The sequence below is a fragment of the Drosophila arizonae genome, chromosome X (assembly GCF_054131065.1).
Source record: "Drosophila arizonae isolate 15081-1271.41 chromosome X, UAZ_ARI_1.0, whole genome shotgun sequence".
Lineage (NCBI taxonomy): Eukaryota > Metazoa > Arthropoda > Insecta > Diptera > Drosophilidae > Drosophila > Drosophila arizonae.
Window position 1 is genome coordinate 32133724 of NC_142927.1, and position 13959 is coordinate 32147682.

General features: G+C 36.4%; 1 protein-coding gene and 1 long non-coding RNA gene across 9 annotated transcripts in view; one reads left to right on the forward strand and one right to left on the reverse strand.

Moving 5' to 3' along the window:
- Positions 1-13959, forward strand: part of l(1)G0196 (inositol hexakisphosphate and diphosphoinositol-pentakisphosphate kinase) — a 67639-nt gene that overhangs the window by 43916 nt on the left and 9764 nt on the right. For 6 of the 8 annotated variants that reach the window (XM_089474053.1, XM_089474054.1, XM_089474055.1 and 3 more), the window contains 3 exons: positions 2426-3949; positions 4647-5069; positions 13867-13942. In XM_089474053.1, coding sequence (XP_089330179.1) covers positions 2426-3949; positions 4647-5069; positions 13867-13942 — 2023 coding nt within the window. The remainder of the gene's footprint in view (positions 1-2425; positions 3950-4646; positions 5070-13866; positions 13943-13959) is intronic. The other 2 variants (XM_089474057.1, XM_089474056.1) reach the window with 1 other exon arrangement.
- LOC149268179 (uncharacterized) lies at positions 6024-11065 on the reverse strand. Its single transcript, XR_016271019.1, has 3 exons — positions 10823-11065; positions 9674-10747; positions 6024-9609 (listed from the first exon to the last, which is right to left on the reverse strand). It is a non-coding gene; the product is annotated as an uncharacterized LOC149268179 (long non-coding RNA).

A 13959-nucleotide genomic window follows, 5' to 3' on the forward strand; every position in this document is an offset into this window, starting at 1 on the left:
TGGTTTGCCAGCCTTGGGTAGTTTGGTTCAGGCACTAACCAGAGTTAGTGGTAGTATCTAGTCACATTCGACTAGAGTTTTCTTACTTGTTTTACTTTTGCGCTCTTCATTCACTTATCACAGGAGTGACCAACTCAAATATATAAATAAAATTAAAAAAATTCTATACTTGACCAAAAAATATATCCCGATACTAATATAATTTTTTAATAACAAAATATGGATATATTGATATTTCGATATATTTTCGACAACCCTGATAATATTTTTGTTTTACGGAGGCTAACTCTTTTAATACTAACTTTCAATCATTCTCCATGATATTTAAGCCTGGCAGCGTAAGGCAAGACCTCCGCGTTTTGGGGTGCGTCTTGTATAAACATCTGTTCGTCGTAAAATAACTACTACGATTTAAATTAATTTCTATTGATTGTATTAAAAAAGAGGAAGAAAAGCATATGTTTAAAAATAAATTCTGAAAATATAAGCTAAGCTTGAACAACTCCGAAAGTATTTAGCTAATATATACATTATGTGCTCGGTCACCGAACGCCTAGGATTAGGAATATTTCTCATAACGAACATGTTTTCTTGGAAAAATAGCCTTCGCTTGACAAACAATGTTTTGCATGTCGACCAACACTATGTCGTATGCAATTTATATATACAATTGGAGCTTTCCAAGTTTACCTTATGCTTTCAGAATTTGTTTTGATGGTATCCTAACATTATATTAGGTAACAAATTAAAACTAACTTCGCACAATTTACAATCCCAAGAACGAGTAAGTAAGTCGGTAGGTAGTGCCCGACTGAAACATTCTTACTTCTTCTTGTATGTTGTATTTAATGGCATAGTTTTTCATTAATAAATTTGTATTGCAATTAATGAATCACCAAAATGCACTGAAATGATTTAAAAAATTGTTAACTACATTTTTTAAGCATCACAAAGTGAAATTACCAGATATAAGAAAACTGAACCCAACATTTTTGAATATATACATATATATATATATATATATATATATATATATATATATATATATATATATATATATATATATATATATAGTATCAACCACTCGGTCGGTTACTCCTGATATTACTCGAGATCTCTCTCTCTGTCTCTATCTATCTGTCTTTTCCTCTCTCGCTCCACCTCCACCTCCACCTGGTCCTCCCCTCTCTTGCACTCTGCCTTCTATATACTCTTCTTCTGTCACTTGACTCTAATGCAAAAGAGCGCTCCAGAAAATCTATAGGCATCTGGCCGCGGAATCCCGTGTATTTGGCAATGCAGCTAAGCTAAATTGAGCAATATTCATTCTTAGCTACATATACTATATAGCACCCATAATTTAATCATCACCCCTACACTCCAAACCATTGTCCATAATGTAATATCTAATGATACTTATAATTGGAACGGTAACAATTAAGAAAAAAAAAAAAACAAAAAAAAAGAAATATATATATACATATATCTATACATACTCCACTCTTGCTATATCTATATACATTTTACTCTCGTTGTCTACTTAGCTATATCTGTAGAATTTCCTCTGTGTCTGTTACGCTTGTCTCGCTCTCTCTCTCTCTCTCTCTCTCTCTCTCTCTCTCTCAGTCTCTGGCAACATTTTTGTTTGTTTTATAGACTTTTTACATTCTTCTGCTATTCTTGGTGTTTTATATTTGTTTATTGCTTTGACTGTTTCTTCCTTCATTCGTTTGTTTGGTGTGCGCTTATTTATGCGCTTAATTGCGTACCTCGATGCTCACTCAAAACTAACCGGAAATATTTTCGAAACGCCTACTGTGGGTCTGCGGCGTCGACGCTCTACCTGTATCCAATTTTTTTTTTTTTTACAAGGCAACTGCAAAGCTTTATATATACATATATCCTTAGCTAATACTTATAGTTCCACATAAAAGAACAGAATTAAAAATAAACGTAAAAGTTAATTTTCTTTTAAATCGTATGCAGATATACGTTACCTACTTTATGGCTGTTCCTATTTCTATTCGTTTTGTTTGTTTATTGTCAAACCTTTTAAAAATACTTCAACACGTGAATTAGTAAAGAATTTTAAACTAATATAAAATAAACTGACAGAGACGAGCAAATATATGAAAAATATTTGAATATGTATATGCGTATATATTTATATATACATAGCCTTCCAAAGCTTGCAGGTGCATTTTGTTTTCGGCATACCGAAAGCACTTGTTTTCCTCTCGTTCTACTTCTACATTGATATAAGTATTTCGGCTAATTAGTTTTATGTTTATATATGTATTCTACGACTAAATACACGTACGCACACACATATACACATCTCTTTAAACGCACTTCAAACAATACCAAAACTATTTGTTTCCTTTGGTTCCATCCGTTCTTTGCCGCTACTAATCATAATCAGCAGTTCCTGCATCCACCTTTGATGAGATCACCAATGCAGGCATAGACGTGGGCGTGACGGGGGGTGGTGGCAGTAGTACCAGCAACAGTAATCGTTCTGCCTTACAAATACGCGTGACAGACAGATTGTCTTTCTTTAAGATCGATTCTTCGACTAATGAATTGCCGCTTTCGGATATTGATTTTTCATTGACGCCGGGCACACCAAAGTGCATGAATATGACTTCAGCTTGCTGCAATGGGATGCTCAAACGACATAATTTACTAAGCATGCGTAGCGGTGAGGATCCTGAACCTGAAGGTCTGCAATTCCCGCAAATATCCCCGCTGGCAACAAACGAGCGGCCCTTAAGCTGCAACTGCAACAGCAATTTCAATTCATTGACTGATGCGCATGCCAAAAGTCTGATGCAGTTGACTATAGAAGAGCCCTTGACTAGCAGCAATTTGGCTATTACAGGGGCTGCAGCATCAGTTACTGTAACTGTAGCAACTGCCGGTAGTTTTGGGAATAATTCTCAGTTATCGAACTCGGCGCCTGCGGTACTGCTCAGTGGTGTATTTCAACAGCGCCACTTGAGTGATGTTAATCTGGAGCCACTAGCCAAGTATGGTACCAACTTGCCCACAGCTTCCACGCTGCGCCTCTGTATGGACATGGAGATGCACCAGTCGCATCATCGCCAATTAGAACGGAGCCAGCGTAAGGTAACTAGCCTTTCGTGTGGCCAGCTGTCAGTATTGTTGCCGCCGACTCCAGTCATAGTACCAGTCTTGTCAGATAGGTTTGGTTTGACGGGTGCAACAGCTGCACCAACTGGGAATAGTTTTATCAACTGCTTTGCACCTATTGCAGAGCATGTCACGCCTACGACCATGCCCAGTCAAGCCCTTTTTGAGCCACAGCACATTTATAATATACCCACCGTGTTAATAACAGCAACAGTTAGTTCGACAGCAGCAACTACGGTCATCACTGAGACAATAAGCAGACAAGCAATTGTTGCAGCTGCAGCAGCAGCAAGAACAACAATATTGACAACAAAAACAACAACAGCACCACCAAAAGCCATAACAACAACTACTTTGCTCAACAATACAATACAGACAATGTGTTCTAATCAATCCATTACTAATCAATTGAAACCAATCGATTCCCTCTCAATTGACGCATCAAAACTACTACACACCAACACCACCACAAACTCTCACACAATCCTGACGTACACAACCACAATGAACAACAACAACATCACCACAACGTCCCCGTCTTGTACCAATACCATCGTCACAGATAGCAACGTTTCGGTCTCGGTATCGGCGTCGGTATCATCGGCCAATTCGTCCACATCATCGCGTCGCCAAAGACACAGTATTGCCGGCCAGATGTCATATATGAAAATGTTGGGCTTCGGTGGTTTTAGCAAAAAGATGACAACCAGCGCGAATAGCCTTTTCAGTACGGCAGTTATAAGCGGCAGCTCTTCGGCGCCAAATCTGCGTGATATGATACCGGTATCATCATCCGGTAAGTACACATGCACATGCATACATACACACATACTCACATATTCACATATATAAATACTGAGGTACATCTAAACTCACACACTTCCCATTTCACATACATACATATATACGCACGTATACGCACACCTAAACACAAATATTTAATCCTCAAGCATGGCCACACAGAACCATCCACAGACACATCATTAATCAATTTTCGTTCAATCCTATCCCCACACACACAAAAAACAAAGTTTGAATATATTTATCGTGCTATGCAGAACAATATACAATTGAAAAATTTATTTTAGTTTTGAAATTTTTTTTCTTTTTTTTTATGTATACTTATACTTTATTACATTCAATCTATTGGAATGCAAAAAGAAAATTTAAAGCTATACATCTTATAAAGTAAAATGCAAATTTTGGTAAAGGCGTTAAATGTGAGCTTTAGCATTCAGAGATTTATTCAGGAACTATGTGCTATTCTGGCAGGATAAAAATCAAACACATATGAAATGTAGACATAGGCCTACTCTTTGTCTGAGACGTACTATATTTATACACATTTCACTAATATTCACATATTGATATGCCTTAATCCTGTAGCTTGAATCCGTTTTCATATTTGATCCCATTCCTCCTTCTCAATTTTCTAATATTATATTGAACCGAAGATGAGAAATGTTTATATGGTTTATGTGCCCCGCGTTTAGGATTTGGAGATGTACCACCTATCCGACCCCTGGAGACACTGCACAATGCTCTATCGCTGCGCAAGCTGGACAGCTTCCTGCAGGATATGGTCTTGGCACAGATCTTTAAGACACCAACAGGGTCTCCACCACGCATCCATGAGGGAGCTGCAGGCAGTAATTCGGTGTCGCTGTTGACACCTGATATTGGTCAGCATGTATCGGTATCTATGCCCTCGGATTCCATGGCTGCATTTTCCTCTATCATTGAGCCAAGAGATGACAGCTTTTCAGCAACTCAACTAATTGGCCGAACCGCTCCCATTTCTGGCAAATGCGACCAGTCTAGCACTATCGATCTAAATGATGATCAAACGCAATCTTCTGATTTCGATGATGCCAACGATGTGGTCATGAAGTATATACTACCGGAAGCAAAACAGCGTAAGTTCTGTAGGCGTAAGTCAAGAACCAGCTGGCGTAACTGAGACCCGCATCAACGATAACTCTCCCTGAAATTTCGATTAGTACGTTCCAGCTTCAAGCTTGCCATATTGTAACCTTAAGCTTTTTTATGCTCTCAATTATTCAGCTTTTCGAAATATCTATGTTTCAAGTCTACTGAAATCAAATGTAAATTTTTTTCTGATTTAATTGTTATATTTTCGTTTGCTTCGATTTTTCAGTGGATTAAACCATCACACGATTATTTGTTGACTATGATTTGAGTGCTTTAGATCTTTAATCGTAAAGATTTTAAACATTATTTTATTGCGGTGTGGCGTAAAACCATATTTATATGGCCAGTATATTTTGGTTTTGTCAATATTGTATTTAAAAACTCAAGTTATAATAATTGTAAGAAGTTGAATTAAGCCACATACAGAAATAAATTTTGAATGGTTTATCCTACATAGGCGTAATATATTCTACATTTTCTTGCACGCTTTTGCCGCTTTATGGGTTAACGTTCACACCCCTTCGGCACTGTCTGTTTATACCCTGAATCCATTGAAAATGGGAGATCAGGGTATAATGGTCGATATGCTCGTGATATACACGGACCTAGGAAAAAATTTCAAGCCTTCAGCTCTTATATCTTCTGAGATCGACGCGTTCATACGGACGGACAGACAGACAGACGGACAGGGCCAAATCGACTCAGCGTCACGCTGATCAAGATTATATATACTTTATGGGGTCTGCCACGCCTCCTTCTGCCCGTTACATACTTTTTCACAAAACCATTATACCCTGATTTCCCATTTTCAATGGCTTCCATCCATCCGTATGCGTGCGTTGATCTCAGAAGTTACAAGAGCTCGAGAGCTGAAATTTGGCAAGCATACTCGTGTGTACCATACGCTGTACAAGTTTATCATATTTTTTCGATAACTCATCCGATAACTTTTTTATCGATAATAATCGAAAAATTGCTTTTATTTTTCCCGCCTAAGATTAACTGTGTATATACAGTTGATCGATACGAAAATTTTGTAATTTGCAGATATTGGATACTCCACCACGCCCCCTTCGCCCATAATTTGTAATAAACGCATTTCAAGCACCAGAGACTTGTGCTTTGGAATGTACACACATTCTAGCCATATGATCACTCAGAAAGTTTCATTATGATTGTATATCCACAGATTAAATTATTCAACTAATAAATTCTCATAATATTGCCCACACTGCGCAGTTAGCAGTGTGCATAGAAGAAGTGCAGAATGATTAGAGTATCAGCTTGGTTCAGAGTATCTCCTAGTCGAGCAGTCTCGACTGGAGCCTTCGTACTTGTTTAAAATCGCTTAAAGTTACTTTTTTGATTTTTGCCACGCAACGCCGGCAGAAGTGCCACTGTGCGACGTTAAAAAATAATAAAATATTTGCGTCGATGGCCCTCGTAGCTAGCACGTTTAATAATTTTTAGATTTATATTTTTTATATTATCTAATAAATAAATAATAATAATAATAATAATAATAATAATAATAATAATAATAAAATATTTGGCCAATTAACAACCGCACGTGCAGCAGTTCTAACAGTTTTCGTATACGTGTTCACACATACATTCAAACTTCTACTAGCGCATTCTTAGAATCACATCAGCCATTAGTTTGGTTTAGTTCTGCTAGATGGCGCTGCAGCAGTGAATCTATTTCAGTTTTGCCAACAGGGCTTCGAAAATTGGGTGGAGTAGTGAGAAGCAACGTGACGCTCGATCGAGAAGTCGCGGATTCAAATCCAGAGCGCGGAAATGATGTTAATTTTTTCAATAGTTTCAAAATATTTATATACATATTTAATGAAATGAGATTTCTATTTCATGTGCGTTTTTATTAGTTTGGTTATTCTAGCAGATTCTTAGAATCACATCAGCAGTTCATTTGATGTAGTTTTGCTAGATGGCGCTGCAGCAGTAAATTTATTTCAGTTTTGCCATTGCAGCTTGAAAGAGTGTGGTGGTCAGGGAGTAGGGGCGTGGCGCTCGATCGAGAAGTCTCGGGTTCGAACCCCGAGCGCGCAACTGATGTTATTTTTTTAATTGTTTCAAAATATTTATATATTTAATTAAATGAGTTTTCTATTCCATTTATCTATTTAAATACATTCAAATTGAAATGTTAGCCATACTAAATGTGCATTTTTATTATTAGTTTGGTTCAGGGTAGTATCTAGTCGAGTTTTCTTACTTGTTTTAATATTGTAATGCAGAAATTCCGTAGCCTGAAGAAAACGCATTATAGAATTTCAATTCGCTTATGGGTTAGTAAAGTGCGTACATTACAACACAATATATGTACCCGGAACACGGCTGCCAACTTAGCATTTTATCGGCCAGATCTGGCATTTTTTAACCGCCAATTGCAGGACATTTTGTAATCTAGCTGCTGGCGGGAAATTTGGTATTTTTTTAAATCAAAGCCTACCATTTTTTTAAGTGCCTCCAAAGTACTTGAATATTATTGGCAAAAACAATTCGTACACTGCCGAAGAGAAAATTGATTTTATTGAGCACGATAACCGTTTGTCAATTTTCGAATAGAAATATAATTCTTGGCATTGGCATTGGCTGCAGTGTGTGCCTACTAATAGAACTTAGTGCTTAATAACTTTTCTTGTGGATGGACTTTTCTTACGGACATTAAAAAAAAACAAGTAAGAACTCATTCACATTCCATCAGCAATTTAGTAGCTAAGTTTAGGTCTAATATTGTAAATGCAGTTTTTCCGATTTGCCACGCCCCTACTGGGCGTTGACACCTCATTTTTGGTCAGTTCTTAGAACGAGCTAACGGTACCCTAACATATAATTTTGTCATTAGACTTTATAGAATCATAACATTAGCTTACGTGCAAAATTTCAGGGTCCTAGCTGCAATACTCTTGGAGATAGTTTTATCCGATTTGCCACGCCCCAATGGGCGTAGATACATCCTCCATATCTCGTGATCCGCTGACGCGGATCTACATTCCAAATTTCAGCTTTTTAGCTCTTCAACTAACTTTATAAACCGGAGATAAACACGAGTATGTATTCCAAATTTCGTGAATGAGTATAAAAATCAAGTCTCTAGCTCTTATGTCTTCGTAGATCGACGCGCTTATACATACGTAAAGACGGACGGACAGACAGACGGACCGGTCTAAATCGACTTAGCTCGTCGCCCTGATCAAGAATGTATACCCTAATTTCCCATTTTCAATGGGTCAGGGTATAAAAACTGAAATGACTACATTTCTGGCTATTCTTGAATTTGATCTAGCCTTTTCTAGCAGGTTTGAAAGGTTAATTTAGCATTTTCTTGCCCGGAAAATGGCTTACATCTGTGCAATCACTAACCAGTGTTGCCGAAACTTTTTCAGCAAAAGTAGCAAAACCGAAGGCTGAAAGTAGCTAAAAGCAGTCATCTTTCTTCTAAAATAGCTGAAAAAGTAGCAAAAAAGAAAACAGTACCGTTTTTTTTTTTCATAAAAAGTCAACTTTAATAATTTAATTATTATAATATCTCATCTATGACCACCAACTCGTCATTTTCACCATTGTCGCTTGTATAATTTGCCTTTTTAAGGTAGTTGGGTGGAACGCTATACTCATAGCATAAATAATAAAATCAAATTTTCGATAATTCTAGGTAAAAAAGTTATCGGATGAGTTATCGAAAAAATATGATGCATGCCAAATTTCAGCTGCGATGATTCCTTCTGCCCGTTACATACTTTTTCACAAAACCATTATACCCTGATTTCCCATTTTCAATGGGTTCAGGGTATAAAAACTGATAAGAAATGAATTTGGAATAAAATTTTAGAAAGCTTACCTATTATATATATTTGAAAATAGCCAGATTTGTAGCTAATAGCTGCTTGAAAATTTGTGTAGCAATCGGACTCAAGAAGTAGCCAGATCTAGCTACAAAATAGCTGATTCGGCAACACTGTCACTAACCAGAAAACACAGACTAGCCATCTAGAACAAATTCTTTCACCGACGAAAAAATGCACTGAGAAGACTACACAATTTCGTATTTACTCGGCTCAGTCTCTTGAGGCTCAAGCAGTGAAAATATTGCACGACAAAATCAGTGTACTGCAAGCGCTCAAACGAAATGGTGCTATTCTTATATGAAGCACGGCTATGCGCTATTTGTCCTACTCTCTCTCTCACTCTATCTCTCACTACCCAGTGCACTATGGGCAAAAATACCGATAGTGAGGCATTAACTGCAACTTTAAAGATAGAGCCTTGAAATTTTGCACATACGTTGCTAATATTAATACAAAATTTCGGTTTTTTTTTTTTAAGTTTGAGCCACGCCCTCCCCTTGTCCCCATACATGTGATTAATTTACCGATGAATATCGAAACGATTGCAAGCAATTTCATAAATATTATATATTTTATGTTAATAAACACTATAAATAAATTCAAAAATAAGTAAATAAATAATTTACTACATATATATTCGCGATTCGCAAATCTGAAAGCAAAACATAGGATATGATATTATTCGTAGGATTCATTTTCTAATTGTCACATAATACCTGTTAATTAGTTTCTAATAGTCTTCATTTTCTTCTTCCAATTCGATGCCGTCCAGTTCAGAAGAGATTACATTCTGTTCTTCTTCCTCTTCTTCATTCTCAGATTGATCATCTTTGTTATCTAATGATTGTGAAGCATAAACATCGGGTTCTTCGAGAAGGGCGATAACTTCTCGTGGGAGCATATTTTTCTTGTTGCTATTTTTTCTTTCCTTTAAGTTAAGCGATGATGGTCTACATTTCAATTTAAGTTCGCTAAGCTCTGAATAGGGAGGATAAATGTCACATCCATGCATTTTATTTAATGTTTTTATGTTGATATATTGTTGTTTGGACAACCCATTTTCCATTAAAAATGCTAATGCCGCCTCAGCAGTTATAGGTACTACTGCAATGGATGATTGCTTATTTTCTGCTTCCCACACATTCTCATTGCTCATAGCTTTTTGTAACAGATAAGTTTTTTCGGTTTCTTTTGATTTTTTTGATTAAATCAAAGCAGCATGTACCAAAAGGGGTGTTGCGTTTTTGCTCTCTTCGGCAAGCTCAGAAGCTAATTTCCTCCTTAATCGGGATCCCGCTTCATTATAGTTTAAGCTCTTCCGACCTCCCATATTATTATTGTTGTCATGACGGTGTATTTTAAACTTAGCACTAGAAGCTAGCCAAAGAGAATGTTTTTGTTTAAATCGATTCATATTTCGATTACATTTTTTCAAATTATATTTCATATACGACGTCAAATTATGGACTTTCTCTTTAATAATGTCAAGTTGCACTTCAGATATATATTCGCTGTTTAAATTTTCCAAAATGTAGTTTCTGACAGCGCTTTCTTGCCTATTGTTGCTGCTCCAAACTTCTAGCAACATGGAATTGCTAATCTCGTATGTATCTGCAACATACGATATTTCGCCAAATGGAGCAAAAAGGAGCGAAAACCCTTTATAGCATTTGATTAAGGAATGTTTACTGAATACCTTGCTACTTAAACATTGAACAACAAACTCTAACATTATAAGTTATCTTCCACGAAACACACAAATATTTTTAAGGTTACGGCTGAAAATACAACTAGCAACACATTGGACGATTACACAATAAATCACAAGTAGCACAAAATCTTTTAATACATTCTGTTAAGCATACCTTTAAGAAGATTTTCCATAGTTAAATTGGTTTGTAAATTTTAATTGCAATAGTTTTTTTACGTCGACAGCTGAGAATAATTTGGCGCACTTTTTGCCATTCACCATGCAACCCTGAATCAGCTGACTTTGACGAAGCTTAAAACATTAGGGGAAGTCCCCAAAATTTTATAAAAATTGTTTTTATGTCTATTGGAATATCCTTAATGAGATAAAAAAAAAAATTGCGGATTCGAGATAAAAAAAAATTAGGTTTATGCCGCACTATCGGTATTTTTGCCCATAGTGCAGTGGCGGAAATGCCCATTATTTTGTCCATTACTCATGGATTACTTGTCGCCTGTGTGCATGAAAAGATCGATTACAAGCTGCCTTACTTTTTTAAGGAATGGCCGCTTTTTCTCCCGGGTGCATGAAATTATTGAATTTTGTAATGCAGAAAGTAATGAGGTGACGAAGTTTCCTTCGGCTCTCCATTACCCATGCGTATACTTTTTAAATATTGTAATGTAGAAATTCCGCAACCTGAAGAAAACGCCCTATACATTTTCAAAATCGCTTATGGGTTAGTAATGTGCGTACATTACAACACAATATACCTACAACCCATTTTCCCACTATATAAAATGGCTTATTTCTTAATGTAATGTAATTGGAGAAATAATTGATTACTTATTGAAAGATAGAAACGCTTGAGTACTGTAGTATTTTTTGTTTTAATTTTTAAAAATTATTATTTATTATTTCTTAATATCTATAAATGTGTTATTAATATTTTATTATATCTATCTACATCTAAATCTTAAGCTATGTCTTATTATCTAGTTTGTCCTTATTATCGAACTTCTGCTTTGCCAGTCGACCATTCTGGACCCGAAAGCAGTTTCTTATTGTACTTATGTATGTATATAGGTCTTCTTAGTGGGCCCTTTGGTTTTTATAGCATCTGTAAATTATACATTATTATTTTTTTTGTCATTAAAAGTACATGTAAGATGATTTATACATATCAGATACTTCCCTTTAAATTTACGTCCGCACGGCTCAACAATATCAGAAAAGTAACGCGCCGCAGCGGGTAAAACGAAAACAGTAATTATCACACATATGCATTTTTGCACTTGTATTTACACTCATTAACACTATACACATAAAAGGAATAGGCATTGACAAAGAAACCAAACGAAAGAAGGCACGCCTTCCATACAAAAAACGGTAAAGTCCAAAACGAAATTCGGTGATTTCGTCACGACGCGTCGCGACGCAACGAAAGACGAAAATCGTTTGTTGGTTAGCGGGGAAGGGGCATACAAAAACGAAGTTGACAAGAGCTCGATTCTGTCGTATGAGTAGCACTTTTTATTTTGTACATTACAAATGCGCTGAAAAAAATGTTCATAGGTAATGCATTACTTTTTTCTCGTATCTAATGCATTATTTCAACAGACCTCATTCAGGTCGTCGCCACTGGGTATGGTCTCTCAAATAGCAGCAGCGTCAAATGAGCTTTTATGACTTAATCAGTAATTTCGACATGAGGGTGGGGGGTCATTTGACAGTCACTCTACAATTCAAACAATACAAAATTGACAAACTACTGAATCGCCAGACAATTATTATCCCATCTCATGCATACATACACATATGTATGCAAATGTATGTGCTCATTCAAAGGCCAATCAACGGTAAATTTTGGGCATTACAATTTGCTCAGGCAGCAAATGTTACGCACACAGGGCACAAATGCTCACACATGTTTCCAGAGACTGCAAGTGTGTGTATGCTTGCCCGTCGCGAAATCATATTCTTTATGCGTATCAACGCTTTCCTACCCTTCCAACGAATAACCATCGAAACGCTTATATATTGTTTGCATGAGCGTGACAAACGCTTTCATGATTTCGGTATACGCTTCACTCAAAAGGAAAGAGCTGGGATCGTCGCGAACAATTTTCAATTTCTGTGCGCTGCTGCTATTTGAGAGGCCATAGAGAGAGAGTGAGAGAGAGAGTAGGACAAATAGCGCATAGCCGTGCTTCATTTGGTAATGCGTGCATTTCGTGGCAGCAGTCGCAGCACACTGATTTTGTCGTGCAATATTTTCACTGCTTGAGCCTCAAGAGACTGAGCCGAGCAAATACGAAGTTGTGTAATCTCCTACGCGCATTTTTTCGTCGGTGAAAAAATTTGTTCTAGATGTCTAGTCTATGTGTTTTCTGGTTAGTTAGCTGCAATGTAATTGCAGAAATAATTGATTACTTATGGAAATATAGAAACGATTCAGTAAGGTAGTATTTTTAATTTAAATTGATAATAATTATAATTTATTATATAGTCTTAGCTAAAAATTATTTACATTCCTAAAATCTAAATTCACTTAGTCTATATTTACATAACTACATATTCATGTATTGTTTAATTTTTTTGTTCTAAAATTTTTGCTTCGCCAGCCTACCTTTTTGAATGCTTCGGTTTTAATAGCATCTGTTAATTAAACATTATTAATTTTTTGTCATTAAAGATAAAAGTAAGAGGATTTATACATACCATATAGAGCATATTTATATTTATAACTCACTGCGAAATACCTTCCTTCAAAATTACGTCCACACAGCACAATAAAATCTGAAAAGTGGCGTGTCACATATGTACATATGTATACATTAACACTATACGCACAAATGGAATAGGCATAGATAAAGAAACCAAACGAAGACGAAAATCGTTTGTTTATTAGAGGGGAAGGGGCATACAGAAACGAAGTAGACAACAGCACGATTCTTTCGTACGAGTAGTCGTTTTAATTTTGGTCATTAAAAATGCGCTGATAATGCATTAATGCTAGGTAATGCATTACTTTACGTCTCGTATGTAATGCATTATTTCGACCGACCTCATTCAGCTCGTCGCCACTAGGAAAGTCTCTGACTACGGCGTACAATATCCTGCGTTTGTTTCTACTCTCTCTCTCTCCTTAATACTATGTACTCAAAAAACTAACAACTTAAACAATTGAAAACACGACGCCAATGAATTGCAAACAAGTTTGGAAACAGCAAACACAGGACAAAATGCTGACAACACCGCGGCCAGAGAAAGAAGATACGGAGCAGCTCAACAGGTGTGTATTTCTTTTTG